General features: G+C 51.3%; 2 protein-coding genes across 12 annotated transcripts in view; one reads left to right on the top strand and one right to left on the bottom strand.

The window, feature by feature from the left end:
* MFSD13A (major facilitator superfamily domain containing 13A) overlaps nucleotides 1-10,708 on the bottom strand; it is a 38,650-nt gene extending 27,942 nt beyond the window's left edge. For all 3 annotated transcript variants that reach the window (XM_050804152.1, XM_050804156.1, XM_050804155.1), the window contains exons 1-2: nucleotides 10,652-10,708; nucleotides 129-194 (exon numbers count right to left, since the gene is read on the bottom strand). The gene's annotated coding sequence lies outside the window, so the exon portion shown is untranslated. The remainder of the gene's footprint in view (nucleotides 1-128; nucleotides 195-10,651) is intronic.
* The window catches only part of CUEDC2 (CUE domain containing 2), a 335,540-nt gene extending 311,028 nt beyond the window's left edge, over nucleotides 1-24,512 (top strand). For 4 of the 9 annotated variants that reach the window (XM_050804197.1, XM_050804195.1, XM_050804196.1 and 1 more), the window contains exons 2-10: nucleotides 13,980-14,041; nucleotides 22,532-22,615; nucleotides 22,938-23,081; nucleotides 23,170-23,231; nucleotides 23,343-23,491; nucleotides 23,577-23,759; nucleotides 23,896-23,957; nucleotides 24,043-24,103; nucleotides 24,189-24,512. In XM_050804197.1, the coding sequence (XP_050660154.1) occupies nucleotides 22,542-22,615; nucleotides 22,938-23,081; nucleotides 23,170-23,231; nucleotides 23,343-23,491; nucleotides 23,577-23,759; nucleotides 23,896-23,957; nucleotides 24,043-24,103; nucleotides 24,189-24,335 (882 nt within the window). In that variant the 5' untranslated portion in view covers nucleotides 13,980-14,041; nucleotides 22,532-22,541 and the 3' untranslated portion in view covers nucleotides 24,336-24,512. Of the gene's footprint in view, nucleotides 1-13,967; nucleotides 14,042-22,531; nucleotides 22,616-22,937; nucleotides 23,082-23,169; nucleotides 23,232-23,342; nucleotides 23,492-23,576; nucleotides 23,760-23,895; nucleotides 23,958-24,042; nucleotides 24,104-24,188 lie in introns of those variants that run through there. The other 5 variants (XM_050804193.1, XM_050804198.1, XM_050804190.1 and 2 more) reach the window with 5 other exon arrangements.
* The last annotated feature ends 7 nt before the right edge of the window (nucleotides 24,513-24,519 follow it).

Raw genomic sequence — 24,519 nt, 5'->3', positions numbered from 1 at the left:
AGGAGTTGGAGACCAGCCTGGGCATCATGGCGAAACCCTGTCTCTACAAAAAAATACAAAAATTAGCCGGGTGTGGTGGCACGCGCCTGTAGTCCCACCTACTCGGGAGGCGGAGATGGGAGGATTACCTGAGCCCGGGAGGCTGCAAGAAGCCGTGAACGCGCCACTGCACTCCAGCCTGGGTGACTGAAACCCTGTCTCAAAAAAAAAAAAAAAAGTGAACAAATGAGCGAAGTCAAGTATACACTGCGAGATCATTGTTATGTTTTGGGGTGGTGTTTCTCCATCCGTTTATCTGTTTAACGGGAGTCTTACCGCCCACCCTGGGGTACAAGAAGGTAGGGTGGAGGGGCATGAAGCTGAACTGGACCTCTGGAGAAAGCATGTGCCTGATCGCTGGGCCCAACTCCCCTCTTCACCATCTGCCTCCAGGTGTGCACGCCAGCACCTTCTAACTCCGTAGTCCTTTGGCCCACCACCCACCGAGATGCTGAGGGCATAAGCTCTATTTTTGAAGTGTGGTAGGCGTGACTAGGGAACGGATGTCTAAGACCTGGGTTTAGGGCTGGCTCTGACATTTTCCACCTGTGTAACTTAAGGCTCTCTCTCAGTTTCTTCATCAGTAAAAGAGGCGTAAAAGTAAGTAACCCAGCCTAATTGGAAGTTAAGATGAATGTCTCTTCTTGTCTCCCAATTCTTGCTAATAATCATTAATTCTTAATAGGCTGAGATTTGCATTATTCTAGGAGTTTGCTGGAGTGTTAGGCCACATAGCCAATTTTAACTAGGATCTAGCCAGATCTGAGGCCCAGCTATAGAAATTTGGTCCCTTGTGGAATTTCTTTTACTGAACTTCCATTTGTAGCTGACCGATAGTTACCTGCGTATACACAGGTGAGTTATTGAAGCTGTAGGCCAGCTGATTGGGCACTGCTGTATTTATGAACTTCTTGGAGAAATTCTCTCAAACCTCAGCCCTTGGAAAAGGTGTTTCTCCTGATCAGTGGTTTGCTTTTATCTTTTAAGCACTAAGGATCTTATTACTGCTCATACTTTTCTTTTGGTCCTGGTTTCCAAGGAGCTCAGAGTCAAATTTGCTTTGTGTCTTTTTTTTTTTTTTTTTTTTTTGGAAACAGAGCCTCACTCTGTCGCCCAGGCTGCAGTGCAGTGGCATGATCGCAGCTCACTGCAACCTCCACCTCCCGGTTCAAGCGACTCTCCTGCCACAGCCTCCCAAGTAGCTGAGATTATAGGTGTGTGCCACCATGCCCAGCTAATTTTTTTTTTTTTTTTTTTTTTTTTTTTTTTTTTTTGAGACGGAGTCTCGCTCTGTCACCCAGGCTGGAGTGCAGTGGCCGGATCTCAGCTCACTGCAAGCTCCGCCTCCCGGGTTCACGCCATTCTCCCGCCTCAGCCTCCCAAGTAGCTGGGACTACAGGCGCCCGCCACCACGCCCAGCTAGTTTTTTGTATTTTTAGTAGAGACGGGGTTTCACCATGTTAGCCAGGATAGTCTCGATCTCCTGACCTCGTGATCCACCCGCCTCGGCCTCCCAAAGTGCTGGGATTACAGGCTTGAGCCACCGCGCCCGGCCCAGCTAATTTTTGTATTTTTAGTAGAGACAGGGTTTCACCATGTTGGCCAGGCTGGTCTCAAACTGCTGACCTCAGGTGATCCACCTGCCTCGGCCTCCCAAAGTGGTGGGATTACAGGTGTAAGCCATCATGCCTGTTCTATTTTTATTTTTTATTTAATAATTGTCAGAACTTACTTTAGAATAAGATAATCAGGGATGGCCTCTTTGAGGAGGTGACATTTAAACTGAGATCTAAAGAATGCAAAGTTAGCCATGCAGAGAAGGGTGAGAGTGAAGCCAGGCAGAGGGTATGGTGGGTGCAAAAGCCCTAAGGAGTGAAAGTTATAAAATATGTTCCAAATATTGATTCAGGTGATACTAAGTTGATTCAGGTTACTCATGGATTATAAAACTAATGAGTACAAATTTGAATAAAAACAGTATATTTAGTTTAGTTTCAAAATATGTTCCAATAAGATATTTATTTATTACAAAGTGAAAAAGAGTAAGCTAGTCGTATAATAGGGAAAACTGGTATATACCACCTTAACTAAGTTATCAAAGCTTAGGGTCCCCCAGTGTCTGTCCCCTATTTCTGTGTCTTGAACCCAAAGATCACAGAGTCCTTTTCACCCCTCTGTGACCCAACATGTTTTACCTTGAAGGCTTGAACCCACACTGGGGTCTTGAACATTTCCTGGCACTGATAAAAGTATCTAGGTTGTTGCCAAAACACTGAAAGAAACAAGCCCCAGCCCTGCGCCAAATGCCTTAAACACTCACATAAACTCTATCCCCTGACCACTTTGCTTGGATATACCTAGGGGGATCACCCCTTTTCTCTTGCTGTCTGTCGTGAGGATTGCTGTAGCACTCCATATGTAAAGTTCCCTAATAAATGCTTTGGACTGGCTGACCATGGCAGCTCCCATCTGTGATCCTAGCTCTTTGGGAGGCTGGGGTAGGAGGATGGCATGAGGTCAGTAGTTCGAGACCAGCTTGGGCAACATAGCAAGACCAATCTCTACTTAAAAAAAAAAAAAAAAATTAGCTGGGCGTGGGGGTGTGCCCCTGTAGTCCCAGCTACTTGGGAGACTGAGGTGGGAGGATTGCTTGAGCCCAAGAGATTGAGGTTGCAGTGAACTATGATTATGTCACTGCACTCCATCCTGGGCAACAGAGCGAGCAAGACCCTGTCTAAATAAATAAATAAATGCTTTGGACTGATCACCCTGGTGTTTATTTAATGCTAAGTGCTACTTTCTTTGGAATCCCAACTGGCCCCATCTGGAAAAGGTTTGGGGCACTCCCATGAGGAAACTCCCCTGCTAAGGCTTTTGGGGTGATTCCAACTGTGGGTTCAGCAGGATGAAACAAGTTGACATTATCATTAAAGGGGACAAGTCAACATCATAAGCTTTCTATGTTAAACAACACAACATCAGTTCAGCAGTAATGCAGTCATGAGGAAACCTCAGATAAACCTAAGCGAGATGATCCCACTTGTCTGTATTGTTCAAAAATGGCAATGTCATAAATGACTATGGACACCAGCCCAGCGCAGTGGCTCAAACCTGTAATTTTATCACTTTAGGAAGCCTACATGGGTGGATCGCTTGAACCCCAGAGTTTGAGGACAGCCTAGGAAACATAGAAAAACCTCATCTCTACAAACAATACAAAAATTAGCCGGGCATGGTGGTGTGCACCTGTGGTCCCAACTACTTGTGAGGCTGAGGTGGGAGGATTGCTTGAGCCTGGCAGGTACAGGCAGCAGTGAGCTGTGATCATGCCACTGCACTCCAGCCTGAGTGACAAAGTGAGGCCCTGTCTCAAAAAAAAGACTATGTGAACTTCAGAAAATGTCTCAGATTCAAAGGAGGCTAAAAAGGCATGAAAACTAAATGCAATGCATAATCCTGGATTGGATTCTGAATCAAAATAAAACCTGTTACGAAGGACATTACTGGGACAAGTAGCAAGATTTGAATAAGAACTATAGATTATGCTCAGCCATGGGGATAAGATCATAACCAGCCCTTTCTTTTTCTTTCTTTCTTTCTTTCTCTTTTTTTTTTTTTTTTTTGATACGGAGTCTAGCTCTGTTGCCCAGGCTGGAGTGCAAGGGCGCAATCTCGGCTTACTGCAAGCTCTGCCTCCCGGGTTCGCGCCATTCTCCTGTCAGCCTCCCAAGTAGCTAGGACCATGGGTGCCCGCCACCATGCCCGGCTAATTTTTTGTATTTTTAGTAGAGACGGGGTTTCACCGTGTTAGCCAGGATGGTCTCCATCTCCTGACCTCGTGATCCGCCCACCTCAGCCTCTTAAAGTGCTGATGCCCAGCCCTTTCTTATCTTTCATTGTAAAGATAATAGAGACCAAGCACTGTGGTGCTCGCATGTACTCCAGCTACTGTGAGGCTGAGGCAGGAGAACCCCTTGAGTCAAGGAGGCCAAGCCTGGGCAACATAGCAAAACTCATCTCTCTAAATAAATAAATAATGTCAGTGACATAGTGACATACATATATAGTATTTTTTTTTTCTTGAGACGGAGTTTCGTTCTTGTTGCCTAGGACAGTGTGCAATGGTGTGATCTCGGCTTACCGCAACTTCTGCCTCCCAGATTCAAACAATTCTCCTGCCTCAGCCTCCCGAGTAGCTAGGATTACAGGCATGCACCACCACGCCTGGCTAATTTTTTGTATTTTTAGTAGAGATGGGGTTTCTCCATGTTGGTCAGGCTGGTCTCGAATTCCCGACCTCAGGTGATCTGCCCACCGCGGCCTCCCAAAGTGCTGGGATTAGAGGTGTGAGCCACCATGCCCGGCCCTTTTTTTTTTTTTTTTTTTTGAGACGGAGTCTCGCTCTGTCACCCAGGCTGGAGTGCAGTGGCCGGATCTCAGCTCACTGCAAGCTCTGCCTCCCGGGTTCACGCCATTCTCCTGTCTCAGCCTCCCGAGTAGCTGGGACTACAGGCGCCTGCCACCTCGCCCGGCTAAGTTTTTTTTTGTATTTTTTTAGTAGAGACGGGGTTTCACTGTGTTACCCAGGATGGTCTCGATCTCCTGACCTCGTGATCCGCCCGTCTCGGCCTCCCAAAGTGCTGGGATTACAGGCTTGAGCCACCGCGCCCGGCCTTTTTTTTTTTTTTTTTTTTTTTTAAGAGACTGGGTCTTGCTCTGTTGCCCAGGCTAGACTGCAGTGATTTGATATAGCTCTGCAGCCTCGACCTCCTGGGCATAAGTGATCCTCCCACCTCAGACTCCTGAGTTGCTGGGATCACAGGTGTGTACCACTGTGCCCAGCTAATTTGTTATTTATTTATTTTATTGAGACAGAGTCTCACTCTGTCGCCCAGGCTGGAGTGCAGTGGTGCCATCTCAGCTCGCTGCAACCTCCATCTCCTGGATTCAAGCAATTCTTCCACCTCAGCCTCCTGAATAGGTGGGATTACAGGTGCCCACCACCATGCCCAGCTAATTTTTGTATTTTCAGTAGACATGGGGTTTCACCGTGTTGGCCAGGCTGGCCTTGAATTCCTGATCTCAAGTGATCTGCCCACCTCGGCTTCTCAAGGTGCGGGGATTCAGGCGTGAGCCACTGAGTTCAGCCTATTTTTTTTGAGACAGAGTCTCTGTCACCCAGGCTGGAGTGCGGAGGTGCAATCTCGGCTCACTGCAACCTCCACCTCCCAGGTTCAAGCAATTCTCCTGCCTCAGCCTCCCCAGTAGCTGAGATTACAGGCCCACACCACCATGCCTGGCTAATTTTTGTATTTTTAGTAGACTGGGTTTTGCTATGCTGGCCAGGCTGGTCTTGAACTCCCGACTTCAGGTAATCCACCTGCCTTGGCCTCCCAAAGTGTTGGGATTACAGACGTAAGCCACTGCACCCAGCCAATTTTTGTATTTTTAATAGTGACGGGGTTTCACCATGTTGGTCAGGCTGGTCTCAAACTCCTGACCTCAAGTCAGGCAGGCCCGCCTTGGTCTCCCAAAGTGCAGGGATTACAGGCGTGAGCCACCGTGCCCAGCCTTGTTTTTAACTTTTTGTAGAGACAGGGTCTAGGAGATGTTGCTGGGGTGGTCTTAAAGGATCCTCCCATTTCAGCGTCCTAAAGCATTGTGATAACAGGTATGAGTCATCATACTGGGACCCAGCCAATGAGCTTTTTTTTTTTAAATCCCCTTGAGACGGTCTCACTCTGTTGCCCAAGGCTGGAGTGCAATGGCAGAATCATGGCTCACTGCAGCCTCGACTTTTTGGGCTCAATCGATCCTCCCACCTCAGCTTCCCTGGTAGCTAGGACTACAGGCGTGTGCCACTACACCCAGCAATGTTTTTATATTTTTAGTAGAGACAGGGTTTCGCCATGTTGCCCAGGCTGGTCTCAAAGGAACTCCTTGACTCAAGTGATCCACTTGCTTTGGACTCCCAAAGTGCTGGGATTACAGGCATGAGCCACTGCACTTGGCCAGTGAGGTTTTTTTTTTTTTGGAGACAGAGTCTCTCTCTGTCACCCAGGCTGGAGTGCAGTGGCGTGATCTCGGCTCACTGCAACCTCCGCCTCCTGGGTTCAAGCAATTCTGCTGCCTCAGCCTCCCAAGTAGCGGGGACTACAGGCGTGCGGTGGCACTCCCGGCTGAGTGTTGTGTTTTTAGTAGAGACAGGGTTTCACCGTGTTGGCCAGGGTGGTCTTGATTTCCTGACCTCATGCCCTGCCCGCCTCAGCCTCCCAAAGTACTGGGATTACAAGCGTGAGCCACCACGCCTGGCTGAGTTTATTTTTTAAACCTCTTTTTTACATAGTGCTAACATTTTAAACCTCTTTTTTACATAGTGCTAACATTACTTTTTTAAAATTATTTATTTTTATTTATTTATTTTGAGACAGGTCTTGCTCTGTAGTCCAGGTTCAAGTGCAGTGATGCAATTACTGCTCCCTGTAGCCTCACACTCTTGGGCTCAAGTGATCCTTCTGCCTCAGGCTCCTGAATAGCTGGGAATACAAACCCTCGCCAATGCACCTGGCTTTGATTTTACTTTTTATTTTATTATTATTATTTTTGAGATGTAGTCTCATTCTGTCGCCCAGGCTGGAGTGCAGTGGCATGATCTTGGCTCAGTGCAACCTCTGCCTCCCAGGTACAAATGATTCTCTTGCCTCAGCCTCCCAGGTAGCTGGGATTACAGGCACCTGCCACCACTCCTGGCTAATTTTTGTTTCTGTATTTTTAGTAGAGCTGGGGTTTCGCTATGTTGGCTAGGCTGGTCTTGAACTCCTGACTTTAGGTGATCCGCCCACCTCGGCCTCCCAAATTGCTGAGATTAGAGGCGTGAGCCACCGCACCCAGCCTGATTTTACTTTTTAATGTTGGAGAATTGTGTGCATGCTGGTAAGCATTCTCAAATCCTGTTGTGAAACAACGCAGGCTTCAAATAAATCAGTCCCACTCCAGCATAAGGTGTGTTGTATATTCACTTCCCTGTCTGTCCTCTCGGGTCTTGAAGTCTCTCAATGTCCCCCATCTCTGAGGATCTGCATTCTCTTAGTCATTCCTCCCTGGGCATTCTCTGGAAGTGCCCCTGGACTGCACACAGTTTACCCCTAGCCCCAGCCCCAGCGAGGGAGGAGGGCCCCTGACTGCAGGCTTTTTGAAGGAGGTGCTACCAGTCACTGAGTCCAGCATCCCATTTCACTCCAGGCCCTGTTGATGTGAGCCCTGGAGGAAGCACAGATGCTTCCTTATTTGATCTTTTCTTTGAGGTTAACTTAGAAGCCCAGAACTCATAAAACATCTGGGCTGCCAGGGACCTTGTTGTTCATCTGGTTCGATCTCTTCAATTTACATTAAGCTGGGAAACCAGAGCCATCGAGGAGTGTTCCACCCGAGCTCACATTGTAGGCAGGAATCCAGGACTCTCAGCTCCCAGCAGGGCCTGGGACTCCAAGCCCTGACCTGATGGCCTCCTACTCCTGGCCCTGCCCCAGCCTTACCTGTCACCCAATCCATTTTGTCAGGAGCCCCTTAGTCAACAAGCCCTGACTGACCGATTTCAAGCCCTCCTCCACCCTGCAATGACCTTACCTTTGTCTGGCTCACATTCTACTCAAGGGAATAAAATAGGAATCATAACAACATCCCACACTTAAGAGAACTTGCTCTATGCCAGGTACTATGCTAAAGCCCTGAACAGAAACTATCAACACTTTTAATTTAATCTTCACAAAACCTTGATGTGGATATAATTATATTCCATGGACGTAATTATCATTCCCATTTGCAGATGAGAAAACTGAGGGCCATTGAGGTTAACAACTTACCCAAGGCTATACCCCAAGAATGTCCCTGGGAAATTTGATTGTAATTTTCTTATCTTTTTTTTTTTTTTTTTTTGAGAGAGAGACAGGGTCTCGCTCTGTGGCCCAGGCCGGAGTGCAGTGGTATAATCTTGGCTCACTGCCACCTCTGCCTCTCAGGCTGAAGCCATCCTCCCATCTCAGCCTCCCGAGTAACTGAGACTACAGGCACACACCACCATGCCTGGCTAACTGACTGCAGTCTTAACCTGTAGGCCAAACTGCCTCTTCATACACGAGACACACTCAACAAAAATGCAAGGAATAGTTATTGAACAGCTACTATATGCTGGACACTGGACTAGACCTTATAGGACTCATGAAGAGGGGTGTGGAGAGATCATATGCATTGTTGGGGGGTTGATAGAGGCTTCTTGGAAAAGGCTTCTGGCTGAGCATGGTGGCTCACACCTGTAACCCCAGCACTTTGGGAGGCCAAGGCGGGCGGATCACCTGAGGTCCGGAGTTCAAGAGCAGCCTGGCCAACATGATGAAACCCCATCTCTACTAAAAATAAAAAATTAGCTGGGCGTGGTGGTGTACACCTATAATCCCAGCTACTTGGGAGGCTGAGACAGGAGAATCACTTGAACCCCAGAAGCGGGGGTTGCAGTGAGCTGAGAATGCACTGCTGCACTCCAGTCTGGGCGACAGACCAAGACTCCGTCTCAAAACAAAACAAAACAAAACAAAAATTCTCCCACCTCAGCCTCCCGAGTAGGTGGGATTACAGGTGCCCACCACCATGCCCAGCTAATTTTTGTATTTTCAGTAGACATGGGGTTTCACCGTGTTGGCCAGGCTGGCCTCGAACTCCTGACCTCAAGTGATCTGCCCACCTCGGCTTCTCAAGGTGCGGGGATTCAGGCGTGAGCCACTGAGTTCAGCCTATTTTTTTGAGACAGAGTCTCTGTCACCCAGGCTGGAGTGCGGAGGTGCAATCTCGGCTCACTGCAACCTCCACCTCCCAGGTTCAAGCAATTCTCCTGCCTCAGCCTCCCCAGTAGCTGAGATTACAGGCCCACACCACCATGCCTGGCTAATTTTTGTATTTTTAGTAGACTGGGTTTTGCTATGCTGGCCAGGCTGGTCTTGAACTCCCGACTTCAGGTAATCCACCTGCCTTGGCCTCCCAAAGTGTTGGGATTACAGACGTAAGCCACTGCACCCAGCCAATTTTTGTATTTTTAATAGTGACGGGGTTTCACCATGTTGGTCAGGCTGGTCTCAAACTCCTGACCTCAAGTCAGGCCCGCCTTGGCCTCCCAAAGTACAGGGATTACAGGCGTGAGCCACCGTGCCCAGCCTTGTTTTTAATTTTTTGTAGAGACAGGGTGTTGGCACATGCCTGTAATCTCAGCTATTCGGGGAGGCTGAGGCAGGAGAATCACTTAAACCTGGGAGGTGGAGGTTGCAGTGAGCCGATATTGCACCACTGCACTCCAGCAGCCTGGGCCACAGAACGAGACTCCATCTCAAAAAAATAAAAAAGGAAAAAAGAAGAGGCATCTGAGAGAGGTTTTGAAGAATGACTAGGATTCCAACAGACAGTGACGGGCAAGAGGTGTCCCCAGAAGCACTGAAGAGGGACCAGCGTGAGAAGTATGGAGCCGGAGCAGCAGGAGTTCACTGGTGGCAGGTTATGAGCAGGAGGCGATGAAAGATCAGGTGTGAAAGTTAAGTGAAGGCCATACTATAGAAGACTTTCTGGCAGCGTAAAGATATTTGGGAGAGCCCCTGATGTCTTTGAGCATAATAGTAGCCCGGGTCAAAGTTATTTAAAGGTTTGGCCAGTGGGCAAGATGTGGGCCTGCAGAAACACCTGGCTGGGAAGTTGGGGAGCCTGAACCATCAGCTGCTCCACGGCCTTGGAATTGATGGTGTAGCACTGCCGGGCACCAGAACTGAGTCCATAGGGCATTTGCTAGAGCTCACAGCCTATGGAATTCAGTTCTCAGTGCCAGGTGGCCAAAGTTCTTTCAGCCTGGACGCTGCCCTTGCATGTTTTCTTCTGTGAATTGTCTCCCGTTCCCAGGATGAGTAGGTTGAGGCCCAGATCGGGCATGGTGGTATGTGCCTGCTCCACATAAGGAACCTGTGATAGCAAGAGATCTCCTATTCCAGCGAGGGTCTGAGCTTGGAGCCGAAAATGGGGGCCCACAGCTAAGGAAATGGACAGGAGTTCCATAAATTCCAACAGGAATTGGAGTAGGTTATGAGGGGAGGGGGCTCAGGGCCATGGCAGGGATTCATCCCCAGGCCTCGGTACTGCATACTCAGTCCTGTCGCTTCCTGCCCAGATGTGTTCCTGGTGGGGCCTGATGTGGGGTTGCAGGGGTGAGGGGCTGGGGAAAGAGCCAGAACACGCACACTGAGAAGGGCATCTCTCTGCAAACCAAGGGGCTTTCTGAGCTAAAGGGAGTCCCCAAGATACAGATCCCCAAGATAGAAGCCCAGCCCAGGAGTCCTAGCTCCCCAGAAATCTCCCCAAAACCCTGAATAAAGGTTTAAAGTACCTGGGATAGAGGAGTAGAGGAGAAAGAGTTCCCTGAAGCACATTTTCATTTTCTGGAGAGTTCAGCTGAGGGCTGGGTGCTCCCCTCACTCACATGGCAAAGCTGCCGCCTATCCCAGAGAGGGAAAGCCAAGCCTGCGCCTCAGGGGCACCCCATCCCCACCCCTGCTGGAATCCAGAGAAAGGGACCGCCACTTACCCACGAAATCTCCTCTCTTTGGCTCCTGGGGCTGGATCTGCAACGATGTTCTCAGCCGGTGCTCCTTAAATAAGGCCTCCGTCCCCCCCCTCCCCAGCCGCCTCCCGCCCCCCCCCCTCCCCAGCCGCCTCCCGCCCCCCCCCTCCCCAGCCGCCTCCCGCCCCCGCCTCATGCTGGCTCTTCTGAGAAAGGAGGAAGGTGTGGGAGGGCCAGGAACCCTGCCCAGAGAGCCCTTTCTAACCTCAAGCCAGAGCGGGACCCCGCCCCCGCCATTCTTTGAAGCCTCCCCTTCCTCACCTTGGTCTCTAACTGGGTTCTTCACACCCCTTGAGACCAGCCCGCTGGGTTCTCTCTCTACTCTGCCTGAAAAATCTGCCCTTTATGCCAAATTCAAGTCCAGTTTCTCATTTTGAAGCAGGATGATGGGGAATGATGTGCTAGGGGAAGCTTCAGCGTAGGTTTCTAGCTTTTCCCACCAGTTAAGGCTATCCAGGCACCCAAACACCAGCTGCAAAATTCACTGGAAGGAATGGCGGGGAAGAGGCATCCCTCTGCCTCCTTTAGCTCCGTGTGGCTTCAAGCAGCACCCAAAGGGCAGTGGGGAATCTGTTCCCATTTTGGGGAGGGAGAGACTGAGACCTGAGGGGAAAGAAAATCAGGGGCTGAAGGTCCAGCCAGTTTCAGAAGCCCTCAGGGCAGGGATCCCAGGAGCCCCTACCTTACAGTATGTGTGTGTCCTTGTGTCTGTGGGGGTCTCTCTCCTCAGCCCACCTTGTGTCCTCGGCCCCCTAGAACTTGACTCCTGCTGCACAGAGCTGGGACTCCCCAGAGTTTGAGTTGGGAAAGGAGAGACTCCCCCTAAGAAGTGTTTTCCATCCTCCTGCTGTGAAAGCTCAGGAAGTTCTTTCTGATACCTGGTCACACACAGCTGCCATCCAACAAACAGGGGAGAGGGGAGAGGGGAAGGCACACAGTCAGAGATGGCTTGCAGGGGTCTTGGGCCAGAACTCAGGGCAGCTCTACTGAGGAAACTTGAAAGTTCCGGGAATGGAGGGTGGTAGGGAGAGAAGAGTCATCAGTATTGTGCAACAGACAGAGGGAAGCAGGAAAGGGGACGGGGGAGGAAAGGGATGGCTGGTCTCTGGAGGACAGGCAGAGGCCTGGGGCTGTGGGCTGCCCATCACCCCCTTCCTAGGGGCCTGCCCGGCCAGAGTTCAAAGTCGCTGTCACCCCACAACTCATTAACCCTAGTATCACCAGGCTGGAGTGGCAGTGTTTTTATGGGCAAAGCGACGCCGAATGTGCCCCTCCTTTCCCTGCTACCTCCCCCAGGCAGCGAGCATCTTGCTGTCTCTGAGGCCAGAAGAGGAAAGAGACTGTTGTGAGGACCAGAGGTGGAAGAGAAAGCAATAAGCAGTCATCCCGTTTTCTCCATAGTTTCTTCTTCTTCTTCTTCTTTTTTTTTTTTTTTTTTTTTTTTTTTTTTTTTGAGACAGGGTCTTGCTTTGTCACTCAGGCTGGAGTGCAGATCACGGCTTACTGAAGCCTTGACCTCTGGGGCTCAAATGATCCTCCCACCTCAGCCTCTGGAGTAGCTGGGACTACTGGCATGCATGACCAGGCCCAGATAATTTTTTATTTAAAATTTTTTTTTTGTAGAGACAAGGTTTCGCGTCTTCAAGGCTGGTCTCAAATTCCTGGGCTCAAGCGATCCTCCCACCTCAGACTTGCAAAGTGCTAGAATTACAGGTCTGAGCCACTGCAGCATAGTATCTGGGCACTGCCTCAATCCCTAGGGGAGAGGAAAGATGGGACTTCCCTCTTGGACTGTGAGCTCCCTGAGAGCAGGGACAGCTTCCAGGTCCCCAGCACCCTACAAGGGAACTAGCACTAAAAAGGGCTCATTCCTGCTGATGGGAGATGGGAAAGCTTATCCTTGAATGGGAATCTTCCCCTCGTGACCCATTTCAGGGTTCCCAAGAGGGGAGGGCTGTGGGGCTTCCCCACAGGGCAGCACCGGGAATCTCTGGCAGCAGGAACAGAAAGAGGAAGCTGAGGTCTTGTTGGGCCCTGGAGTTCAGCTGTCCTGTTCTAGACAAGCAGCCCTGCCAACATCGGGATGAAGGCCCCGGGGATAGGCATGGTCTACAGGCTGTCCATGACCAGGGCTCAGATGGATCCTCACCCTGGCACCTGCTACCACCCAACCTCCCCCAGACCACGTCCAAAATCCCAGACTCCACCCTCTGAAGACCCAGACCTGTAGCCCACCCCAATCTGGGGGAGACACTGCTGTTAAGGGAATGCAAAAGGTACAGACAGGGTGGGGAAGTCAGCACCTAAGAGACTTGCCTGGGCCACGTGGCAAAAACTCCGTTTCTAAAAAAAAGAAAAAAAAATTAGCTGGGTGTAGTGGCATGCTCTTGTGGTTCCAGCTACTCCGGAGGCTGAGATGGGAGGATCACTTGAACCCAGGAGGTCGAGGCTGCAATGAGCCATGTTTGCGCTCGTGAACCTGCACTCCAGCCCGGGGCTGTAACAGCAAGAAAAAAAAAAAAAGAACGAGAAGGAAGGAAGGAAAGGAAAGAGAAGGAAAGAAAGGAAAACAAAGAAAAAAAGAAAAGAGGCCAGGCAGGGTGGCTCATGCCTGTAATCCTCAGCACTTTGGGAGGGCGAGGCAGGCGAATCACAAGGTCAGGAGTTCGAGACCAGCCTGGCTGTAATCCCAGCTACTAGGGAGGCTGAGGCAGGAGAATCTCTTGAACCTGGGAGGCGGAGGTTACAGTGAGCCGAGATCCCACCACTGCACTCCAGCCCGGGCGACAGTGCGAGGCTCCCTCCGAAGAAGAAGAAAGAAGAAAGGAGAAAGAAGAAGAAAGGGGAAAGAAGAAAGAAGAAAGAAGAAAGAAGAAGAAGAAGAAAGAAGAAAGAAGAAAGGAGAAAGAAAAAGAAAGAGGAAAGAAGAAAGAAGAAAGAAAAAGAAGAAAGAAAGAAGAAAGAAGAAGAAAAAGAAGAAGAAGAAAAAGAAGGAAGGGAGAGAGAGAGGAGAAAGAGAAAGAAAGAGAAAGGTCTCTGATGGATGAGAAGGAACAAGGCGGGGATGCAGTCCTACCCACTTCAACTCCACCCCCTCTCAAGACCTTCACTTCTAACGCCTCCCTACGCGCAACAAAACTGGCCGCCGCGGGAGCCCGTCGATAGCCCTGGGACGCTTGAGAATTAGAGCAGAAGCTCCGCCCTGTTGTGGGCAATATGCCCTTCTCAAACATGGCCGCCACGGCGCCTCTGGAAGGGAACCGCTCTGGGCCCCGCCTTTGATCTCGTTGGTGGGGCTGGGGGATGAGAGCTGCACCGCGCGGGACAAGTCGCCGGCGGCGCCCGACGGAGCAGGTGATTTCCCCTCCGGCCCCCGGCCCAGGGCTAGGAGAGTCGCGGAGAGCGCTGACCCAGGGTACCCGTCCAGTGTGTTCCCCCACGGTACCCCCCCGGGGCCCACCGGACCCCCATCTCTGATTCTCGCCGTGGCCTGTATCAAGGAACAACCAGTTACCTCAGGCCTGCCTCGTCATGTGTCCTGCAAGGCCACAGCCGCATCCCCGTGCCCTCGGGCGCACTATTCTGGACGCTTACGGGTGTCCCGCTAGCGGGTTTAGGGAGCTGCTGCTTCAGGGGTCGTCCGTCATCGCGGTCCCACTTCCTGTGCTCGCCCTCCCTGTTTGTGTTCCCGCCTGACTTTGGATGTAGGGATCCCTTGTTCTCCTCAATGTCCTTGATGCCTCTAAGGTCTGACTTGGGAATCAGGGGACAATTATATCCTTTGGGGCCTGCGTTATGGGTCCAGGGCCTCAAGAACCGGGCTTCACAGGGGCTGGGAGAAGCATTGAAGACCTCCATGCTAGACCCCTTGGTGCCTCCCTGAGAAGTTCGCTAGGACTCCTTTCACACTAGCTCCCAGGATTCCTCCTCCCACATGGCCTGCTCTCCCTCCACTTTAAGCACCTCCCCACCCCAAGGGAGTACCATAGTACTTCTTACCCCAGTCTCACTTAAATTTGTCCACAGTGTCTCTACCTAGCATCTGGAGGGTCCAGGCCTGTGCTTCTCTTGGGAAGCTCCCAGGTCAGCTGGGAGCAGTGAAGATGGGGCAGTTAGGGTTGGCTGCAGAAAGGAAGTGAGTCCTGCAGAATGAGATTTGGAGAGGCAGAGGCAAAGATGCTCTGAGCTGGGAGAATGGTGTGAGCAAAGATTCTGAAATAAGCAATATAGCCAGCGAGGCAGGAGAGGAGGTTCCGAATATAGGATGGGGCCACACAGTTTGCATCGTGAGAGATGAGGTAGTGCGGTGGTTAACAGTGAGGGTTCTGCAGCCAGACAGCCTGGGTGTAAATCTGCCATTAACTTGCCCTGTGACCTTGGGCAAGTTACTTAACCTCACAGTGCCTTCATTTTCTTTCGGGTAAAATGGGGATAATACTGCCAGGCGCGGTGGCTCATGCCTGTAATCCCAGCACTTTGGGAGGCCGAGGTGGGCGGATTGCCTGAGGTCAGGGGGTCGAGACCAGTCTGGCCAACATGGTGAAACCCCGTCTCTACTAAAAAATACCAAAAAAATTAGCCAGGCATGGTGGCATGCGACTGTAATCCCAGCTACTCGGGAGGCTGAGGCAGGGGCATTGCTTAACCAGGGAGGTGGAGGTTGCAGTGAGACGAGATCACGCCACTGCACTCCAGCCTGGATGGCAGAGCGAGACTCCGTCTCAAATAAATAAACAAAACAAACAAATAAAATAAAATAAAACATATCTACGTTTAGAGTTACTGTAAGGATTAGGTAAGTTAATACATGTAAAAGTGCTTAGGACAATGCCTAGTAAGCAGAGGCAATAAATGCTAATATTACCATCATCAGAGGCATTTAGGCAGGACTCATGACAGGATGACGGTCACATTTAGTAGACACCATCAACCTATGATCCCTAATTTGGGGCCCCCTAGAAGTAATGGGGTTCTGTGGGCTACATCTGGAATTTGAAATGTCTCATGGAAATCATGTTCTTACCCTGGAGAAGGCTGGCTGCTTAGGTGCTAATTAGGAAACCAGTCTGGCAGACCAGGTCTTCCCCAACGCAGGGGCTATGCTGGGAGAAGTATTATAGGAGCCCCTGAGTAGGAAGGATGTGCTGAGGAAGGCTAGCAGGAATGGGGAAGGGTAAAAGAGCTTAGAAGCCTGGGTGAAGTTTGGGTGGACCAAGAACAGGAGGAGGGAGGGAGGATGTTCCCTTGGAAGACAAAATAGAGAAAAGCTTAGGGGAGCAAGTCTTTTTATTTGGAGACAGGGAAGAGTTTCCTAAAAATTCCCTGGCCCCCAGGCCTTGGCTAAAAACCCAGAAGCATGAGACACATCCCTGAGAAGCTTCTTCCGTAGAAACTGGGCTTTCAGGCCGGGCCTGGTGGCTCACACCTGTAATCCCAGCACTTTGGGAGGCCGAGGCGGGCAGATCACCGGAGGTCGGGAGTTTGAGACCAGCCTGACCAACATGGAGAAACCCCGTCTCTACTCAAAATACAAAATTAGCCAAGCATGGTGGTGCATGCCAGTAATCCCAGCTACTCAGGAGGCTGAGGCAGGAAAATCACTTAAACCCAGGAGGCGTAGGTTGCGGTGAGCAGAGATCACGCCATTGCACTCTAGTCTGGGCAACAAGAGTGAACCTCTCTGTCTCAAAAAAAAAAAAAAAAAAAAGGAAAGAAAAAAAAGAAACTGGGCTTTCAGCTGGGTGTGGTAGCTCACGCCTGTAATCCCAGCACTTTCGGAGGCTGAGGTGGGAAGATCACCTGAGGTCAGGAGTTCAAGACCAGCCTGACCAACATGGTGAAAACCCATCTCTACTAAAAATACAAAAAATTAGCTGGGCCTTGTGGTGGGCGCCTGTAATCCCAGCTACTCAGGAGGCTGAGGCAGGAGAATTGCTTGAACCTCCCAGGTTCACACCATTGTACTCCAGCCTGGGCAACAAGAGCGAAACTGCGTCTCAAAAAAAAAAAAAAAAAAAAAAAAAAAAAAAAAAAAAATGAAGCCGGGCGCAGTGGCTCATGCCTGTAATCCCAGCACTTTGGGAGGCAGAGGCGGGCAGATCACAAGGTCAGGAGATCGAGACCATCCTGGCTAACACAGTGAAACCCCGTCTCTACTAAAAATACAAAAAATTAGCTGGCGCCTGTAGTCCCAGCTACTCGGGAGGCTAAGGCAGGAGAATGGCGTGAACCTGAGATCGCGCCATTGCACTCCAGCCTGGGTGACAGAGAAAGACTCCATCTCAGAAAAAAAAAAAAGAAAGAAAGAAACTGGGCTTTCATGCAGCAGCCATGGGCCTTTGTCCCAGCAGAGGCTACCATGCAACTGACAGCCCAGGATTCAAGGGTGATGTAACCCAGGTCGAGGAGGTAGGTCCCTTGAGGTGGCTCTACCCTGAGGGAGCTGCATGATGGGATCTAGTATGCCTGGGCTGAGCCATTCTGCTCTTCCTCAGGGCCCATGAGGGCTCTGGAGCAGGTGGCATGCATCCCCCTTGTAGGCTGGGAGTCCTGCTTTCCAAAGTAACCCCTGTGCTATGAGCAACTCTGTTACCACTCAGGGGACCAGGCAACTGTGAGCATAGAAGATAGCCCTGTCCCAACTTGAAAGTCTTGATATCCTCCCTTCCCCAGAGTAGCCCCTAGAATAGATGCTGAACTAGGTGACCTGGATTTAAATCTGTCTACTGCAGTCAAGCCAGGTGACTCTGGGCAAGTCATTAAACACACTGAACTTCATTTCTTCATAGGTAAATTGAGGTGTAACTGTTTATTGAGTGCTCACTTCATGAGAGATGCTGAGTATACATTGGTGAATGTCGGCCCAGTGTGTAGTCCCTGCTTCATGAGACAACTGGAAGAAACATTAAACGTTGTCCAAATAATAGTTATGGCTGTGAAAGGTGCTGCTAGTCAGAAAACATAGCCTGCATAGAGAGTGTAATATGGCAGGGACCAAACCAGTTCTAGGTCAGGGGTAGTGTCCCTTGAGGAAGGGAATTATTATTTTTATTTTTATTTTTATTTATTTATTTATTTATTTTTTTTGAGACGGAGTCTCGCTGTGTCTCCCAGGCTGGAGTGCAGTGGCCGGATCTCAGCTCACTGCAAGCTCCGCCTCCCTGCAAGCTCCGCCTCCGGGGTTCACGCCATTCTCCTGCCTCAGCCTCCCGAGTAGCTGGGACTACAGGCGCCCGCCACCACGCCCGGCTAGTTTTTTTTTTTTGTATTTTTAGTAGAGACGGGTTTCACCGTGTTAGCCAGGATAGTCTCGATCTCCTGACCTCGTGATCCACCCACCTCGGCCTCCCAAAGTGCTGGGATTACAGGCTTGAGCCACCGCGCCCGGCCGGAAGGGAATTATTTTTATAGGCCGGGCGCGGTGGCTCAAGCCTGTAATCCCAGCACTTTGGGAGGCCGAGACGGGCGGATCACGAGGTCAGGAGATCGAGACCATCCTCGCTAACACGGTGAAACTCCGTCTCTACTAAAAAAATACAAAAAAAAAAAACTAGCCGGGCGCGGTGGCGGGCACTTGTAGTCCCAGCTACTCAGGAGGCTGAGGTAGGAGAATGGCGTAAACCCGGGAGGCGGAGCTTGCAGTGAGCTGAGATCCGGCCACTGCACTCCAGCCTGGGTAACAGAGGGAGACTCTGTCTCAAAAAAAAAAAAAAAAGTTTCATTTTTTTTTGGGGGGGGTGTTGGGGGACGAAGTCTTGCTCTGTTGTCCAGGCTGGAGTGCAGTGGCGCCATCTCGGCTCACTGCAACCTCCGCCCCCCAGGATCACCCCATTCTCCTGCCTCAGCCTCCCGAGTAGCTGGGACTATAGGCGCATGCCACCACCCCTGGCTAATTTTTGTATTTTTAGTAGAGACGGGGTTTCACCGTGTTAGCCAAGATGGTCTTGATCTCCTGACCTCATGATCTGACCCACTCGGCCTCGCAAAGTGCTGGGATTAGAGGCATGAGCCACTGTGCCCAGCCTAAAAATATTTTTCCCCAAAAAGAGAGATGGAGTCTTGCTATGTTGCCCAGGCTGGCCTTAAACTCCTGAGCTCAAACGATCCTCCTGCCTCAGCCTCCCAAAGTGCTGGAGTTACAGGTGTGAGGTACCGTGTCCAGCCAAGGAAGGGAATTTTGAAATGAGACCCAAAAGATCAGACAGAGTGACAACAAGTGAAGAGGTGGAGGCAGAAGGATACCCAGGCAGAAGAAATAGTTTGTGTAGCCCTAGCACCTAGAAAAAGGCGCGCACTGGATAGGTGCTCCATACATACTTGTTGACATGTTCCATTCCCATCTACATCCTTTTGACTCCCAAAAGTCTGTTTGGGAGTCAGGAGCGTGTGGGTGGTAATGAATGGCTCCAGACCCATAGGTCCAAGTGGCAGCTCATCGTCTCGCTCAGATTATGGGGCAGAAGGCTCAGAAGGCACACTACCTTGCCATGAAAGAGCTTGAGGCAAACTGAAAGAAAGCCAGGGTGGGGCCAGGTGCTTTGTCACACCTGTAATCCCAACACTTTGAGAGGCCAAGGCGGGTGGATCACCTCAGGTCAGGAGTTTGAGACCTACCTGGCCAACATGGTGAAACACTGTCTCTACTAGAAATACTAGAAATACCTGGCTAAAAAATTAGCCAGGTGTGGTGGCACATGTCTGTAATCCCAGTTACTCGGGAGGCTGAGGCAGGAGAATCTCTTGAACCCAGGCGGTAGAGGTTACAGTGAGCCAAGATGGCGCTACTGCACTCCAGCCTGGGCGACAGGGTGAGGCATTGTCTCAAAAACAAAACAAGACAAACAAACAAACAAAAAAAGCGGCCTGGCGCGGTGGCTCACACCTGTAATCCCAGCACTTTGGGAGGCCGAGGCGGGTGGATCACAAGGTCAGAAGATCGAGACCATCCTGACTAACATGGTGAAACCCCGTCTCTACTAAAAATCCAAAAGTTAGCCGGGCGTGGTGTCGGGCGCCTGTAGTCCCAGCTACTCGGGAGGCTGAGGCAGGAGAATGGCGTGAACCCGGGAGGCGAAACTTGCAGTGAGCCAAGATTGCGCCACTGCACTCCAGCCTGGGCGACAGAGCGAGACTCTGTCTCAAAAAAAAAAAAAAAAAAAAGCCAGGGTGGAGGGAGGGAAATGATCCAGAAAGATATGATGCATGGTGAAGCTGGAGAGAGATACAGACAAGGTAAAGCCTGCAGTGGAAAGCCATGAAAAGATTCTGGACTTCCCTGAAGGGTAGCAGGAAGGCATTGATAGATTTTAAGCCGGAAAAATATGATTTTTTTGTAAAGATCACACAGCTGTGGTGTGGAGAATAGGTTGTTGGGGGAAAGATGGAGTGGGGAGAAGGGTTAGGAAGCCCTTGCAGGCAAGAAATGGAGAAGAGTGGGAGTAGAGATGGAGAGAAATAGATGTGGCAAGAGATAATGATGAGGGCTTGGTGACTGATTGGATGAGGGAAAGCAAGGGGTAGGATGGTGTCAAGGATAATTCCCATATTTGTGGCAGGAACAGCCCAGTGCCTGGACATGCATTTACTGAGGATGGCCTTGGAGGAGTAAAGCATTTGAGAGAACGTCTGGGACACGCTAAGTGTGAGATGCCTGTAAAACACATGTGGCGGTGTTAGGGAGGTAGATGTCCAAGCCTGTGGCTCAGAGGAGACTGGACTAGAGGACTGGACATTTGGGAATTGATGACATGGCATTGGTACTTAAAGATGTGGGCCCAGATGAGATCTTCCAGAGAGAGAGAGTGCTGCAGTGAGAAGAAGCGGCAGCTTTGCATGTGAGGAACTCCCACATTTAGAGGGCAGCAGAGAAGGGGACAGAGAAAGGGCCTTCCACGAAATGGCCAGAGAGGTAGAAGGAAACCAGGAAAGAATGGTGTCTCAGAAACCAAAGTTGGAGCTGCTGAAAGGGCAAATAGGTGAAACCATGAGAAATTGCCCCCTCTTTTTTTGTAGATCAAAACCAGACAAAATTGGTAAGCTCATATGGTTCAACCTAATTAGACCAAAACCTGGAAAAAGTAACTGACAACCTCAGTCTAAATTTTGAGGCCGGGCACGGGGTGACTCATGGCTATAATCCCAGCACTTTGGGAGGCCAAGGCTGGACTTTAAGTCCAGGAGATCGAGACCAGCCTGGGTCTTGAACCCTGGACTCAAAACATGGCAAAACTGCATCTCTACTAAAACAAACAACAACAACAACAAAAAATAGTAGGTGGTGTACCCCTGTAGTCCCAGCTACTCCGGAAGCTAAGGCAGGAGGATGGCTTGAGCCGGGGAGATGGAGGTTGCAGTGAGCCGAGATCATGCCACTGTACTCCAGCCTGGGTGACAGAGCCAGACCCTGTCTCAAAAAAGAAAAAGAAAAAGAAAAAATTTTGGTGGAGATTTTGGAGCAGAAGCCAGACTCAAGATAGGGAGAAGTGGATAGCATGCGGAGAAGGAAAGAAGGAAGTAGAATTGACAGACTTGGTGATTGACTGGTAGGGGTGAAAGAAGGCAAAATCAAGGGTAATCCCCAGGTTTCAGCTTTGGCAGCTGAGTGGTGTCAGCTGATGAAGCAGATGTGTGTTTGGAGGGGGGATGTGTGCAGATCGGTAGTCTATCATGAGTGTGAGGTGTGTGGAACTGGTGGTGCCTCTGAACTTTCTGAGTGAGACGATGAGCTGCCATTTGGACCTATGGGTCTGGAGCCATTCAACACCACCCACATGCTCCTGACTCCCAAACAGAGTTTTGGGAGTCAAAATCATGTAGATGGGAATGGAGCATGTCAACAAGTTATGTATTCAGCACCTAGCCAGTGTGGGCATTTGACTAGGTGCTAGGGTTACACTCATGAATAAGACAGAGTGTCCCCCTCGTCCCCACCTTGCTTTGGAGCTTCCATTTTATGGGGGCAGACAGACAATAGGCAAATAAGCACAAAATAATGTTAACGGTAGTAAGTGCTATGTAGGGTTAAGGGGCATGGAGAAGACTTATTTGCCGTAGGTTAGACAGGGAAGGGCTCTCTGAGGAGGTAACATTTGAGCGGAGCCCTGAGGAGTGACTGGACAAGCCATGGAGGTCCTGCAGGACACAAACAGAAGGAAGCTCAGCAAGTCTGAGGGACAGCAAGGTGGGGCGGGAGCGAGCCAGCGAGGAGGGACTGGGGAGGCTGGAGAGTTGGGAAAGGGCCAGATCTGTGGGCTCCACAGGCCTTGGGGAGGAGGATGGAAAGTGCTCTGCAGATAGCCCCAAGCTGCGGGAAGGGCAGGGACTGGGTGAGAGGAGAGAATCCATGAAAGGCTTCCCCTTCTATCTGGGCCCCAGAGCCAGAAAAGCCCCTTTGTGCAGAGGGTGGGTGGCCTGTTCTGGGTGGGGGAAGGGCTGTGCTTGGTCCTGAGGCTGCTCCTTGAGGGGCTGGACAATGGGGCCCCTTGTGGTTGGACTTGGGAGCCAAGGGGCTCCCTCAGTGATGGGATTCCTGAGCCAGGAGGCATGTGACCCCAAGACCTTGCCAGAAGGTCTGGGACTGATGCTGGGGAATGGGGTAGGGGGATGGGGAGAGGTGGGGGGCACCTCCTCTAGAGGCTGTCTCCAGACACAGTGCCCTGTCCTGTCTCAGGCTGGAGGAGGTGAGATGGGCGGAGGAGGGGGCATGGTTCTGCTTCGGGGAATAGAGGGCAGCATCAACAGATGGCTCCATGGCAGGCCTGGAGGGAGGAGCCACTGCCCCCGGGCCCAGTGGGTAGGGGAAGGCAGAAGAGGGCCTGGCCATCCTGTCTGTCTGTGTCCCTTCAGAAGAGAGAGCATGGAGCTGGAGAGGATCGTCAGTGCAGCGCTCCTTGCCTTTGTCCAGACGCACCTCCCGGAGGCCGACCTCAGGTAGAGATGGCTCCCCGAGAAGGTTCATGTCAGTGCCCAGAGCTGGAGCTGCCAGGCAGTACTATAGGTCCTGGCCAATGGAAAGATGGCAGGAGGGCTGATTAGGATTTGCTGAAGGCCTTACTTCTCATCCTGTCCCTGTCACCTTTGTTGGGCAGATGGGAAACCATAGCTCTGAGGGAGGGGGTTATACTCTCTGGCCTCAAGGATGAAGGTCTAGCTTATAGACCTCATGAAGCTGAGGGCTGGAGTCTCAGGACAGGTGGGGGTGCTGGAGGCATCCAGTATCCTACCCAGGGCTTGTCCTGTTCCCTTCCTGCAGTGGCTTGGATGAGGTCATCTTCTCCTATGTGCTTGGGGTCCTGGAGGACCTGGGCCCCTCGGGCCCATCAGAGGAGAACTTCGATATGGAGGCCTTCACTGAGATGATGGAGGCCTATGTGCCTGGCTTCGCCCACATCCCCAGGTAGGTTTTGGCTGGGGCCAGGAGGAGGAAGGGGCTGGCTGATTATGGGGTGGGCAGGGTCAACCTCTCACCACCCTCATCTTTTCAGGGGCACAATAGGGGACATGATGCAGAAGCTCTCAGGGCAGCTGAGCGATGCCAGGAACAAAGGTGAGTCTGGAGCTCTAGGCACCTGGGTGATTCATAACCCCACTACCCCTCCCCCCAACTCCCTGCTCCCCAGAGCCTTGGCAAACCTGATGTTCTCTTTGCCTATTTAAGAGAACCTGCAACCACAGAGCTCTGGTGTCCAAGGTCAGGTGCCCATCTCCCCAGAGCCCCTGCAGCGGCCCGAAATGCTCAAAGAAGAGAGTAGGTCTGCTGCTGCTGCTGCTGCTGCTGCTGCTGCTGCTGCGGACACCCAAGATGAGGTACTGGTAGAGAAGGGTACTGATGAGGGACCCAGGGGGCTGGAAAGGGGGGAGTATTGCCTCTTGTTAATGTTTGTACCCTTAGGCAACTGGAGCTGAGGAGGAGCTTCTGCCAGGGGTGGATGTACTCCTGGAGGTGTTCCCTACCTGTTCAGTGGAGCAGGCCCAGTGGGTGCTGGCCAAAGCTCGGGGGGACTTGGAAGAAGCTGTGCAGATGCTGGTAGAGGGGAAGGAAGAGGGGCCTGCAGCCTGGGAGGGCCCCAACCAGGTATCTTCTCCCAGCACCCTCTACCGTGTAGCCTCAGCTACATTCCACCTTGGAGTTAAGCCCCAACCCTTGCCTATCCCCATCTGTTTCCCCTGCTGGTGCCCTTGGGCCTAGACCAGGCCTCCCCTCTCTGCAGGACCTGCCCAGACGCCTCAGAGGCCCCCAAAAGGATGAGCTGAAGTCCTTCATCCTGCAGAAGTGAGTCTGAGCTGGCCTGGGCTGGGCTGGGCCCTAGAGGGTCTTCCCAGGGTGACAGGAGCTTCACCCAGCCAGTTTTTGACAGGTATATGATGGTGGATAGCGCAGAGGATCAGAAGATTCACCGGCCCATGGCTCCCAAGGAGGTGAGAGAGTTAAGGGTTGCTGGGGATGTGGAATGGGTGGGACTGGCTCCTGGCTTCTGCCACTCACTGCCTGATTGCCTAACAGGCCCCCAAGAAGCTGATCCGATACATCGACAACCAGGTAGTGAGCACCAAAGGGGAGCGATTCAAAGACGTGCGGAACCCTGAGGCCGAGGAGATGAAAGCCACATACATCAACCTCAAGCCGGCCAGAAAGTACCGCTTCCATTGAGGCACTCGCCGGACTCTGCCCAAGCCTTTTAGGCTCAGATCCCAGAGGGATGCAGGAGCCCTATACCCCTACACAGGGGCCCCCTAACTCCTGTCCCCCTTCTCTATTTCTTTGCTCCATAGTGTTAACCTACTCTCGGAGCTGCCTCCAGGGGCACAGTAAAGGTGGCCCAAGGAAGGTGTGA

The sequence above is a fragment of the Macaca thibetana genome, chromosome 9 (genome assembly GCF_024542745.1).
Source record: "Macaca thibetana thibetana isolate TM-01 chromosome 9, ASM2454274v1, whole genome shotgun sequence".
Taxonomy (NCBI): Eukaryota; Metazoa; Chordata; class Mammalia; order Primates; family Cercopithecidae; genus Macaca; species Macaca thibetana.
This window is presented reverse-complemented; position numbering and strand designations above follow the sequence as displayed.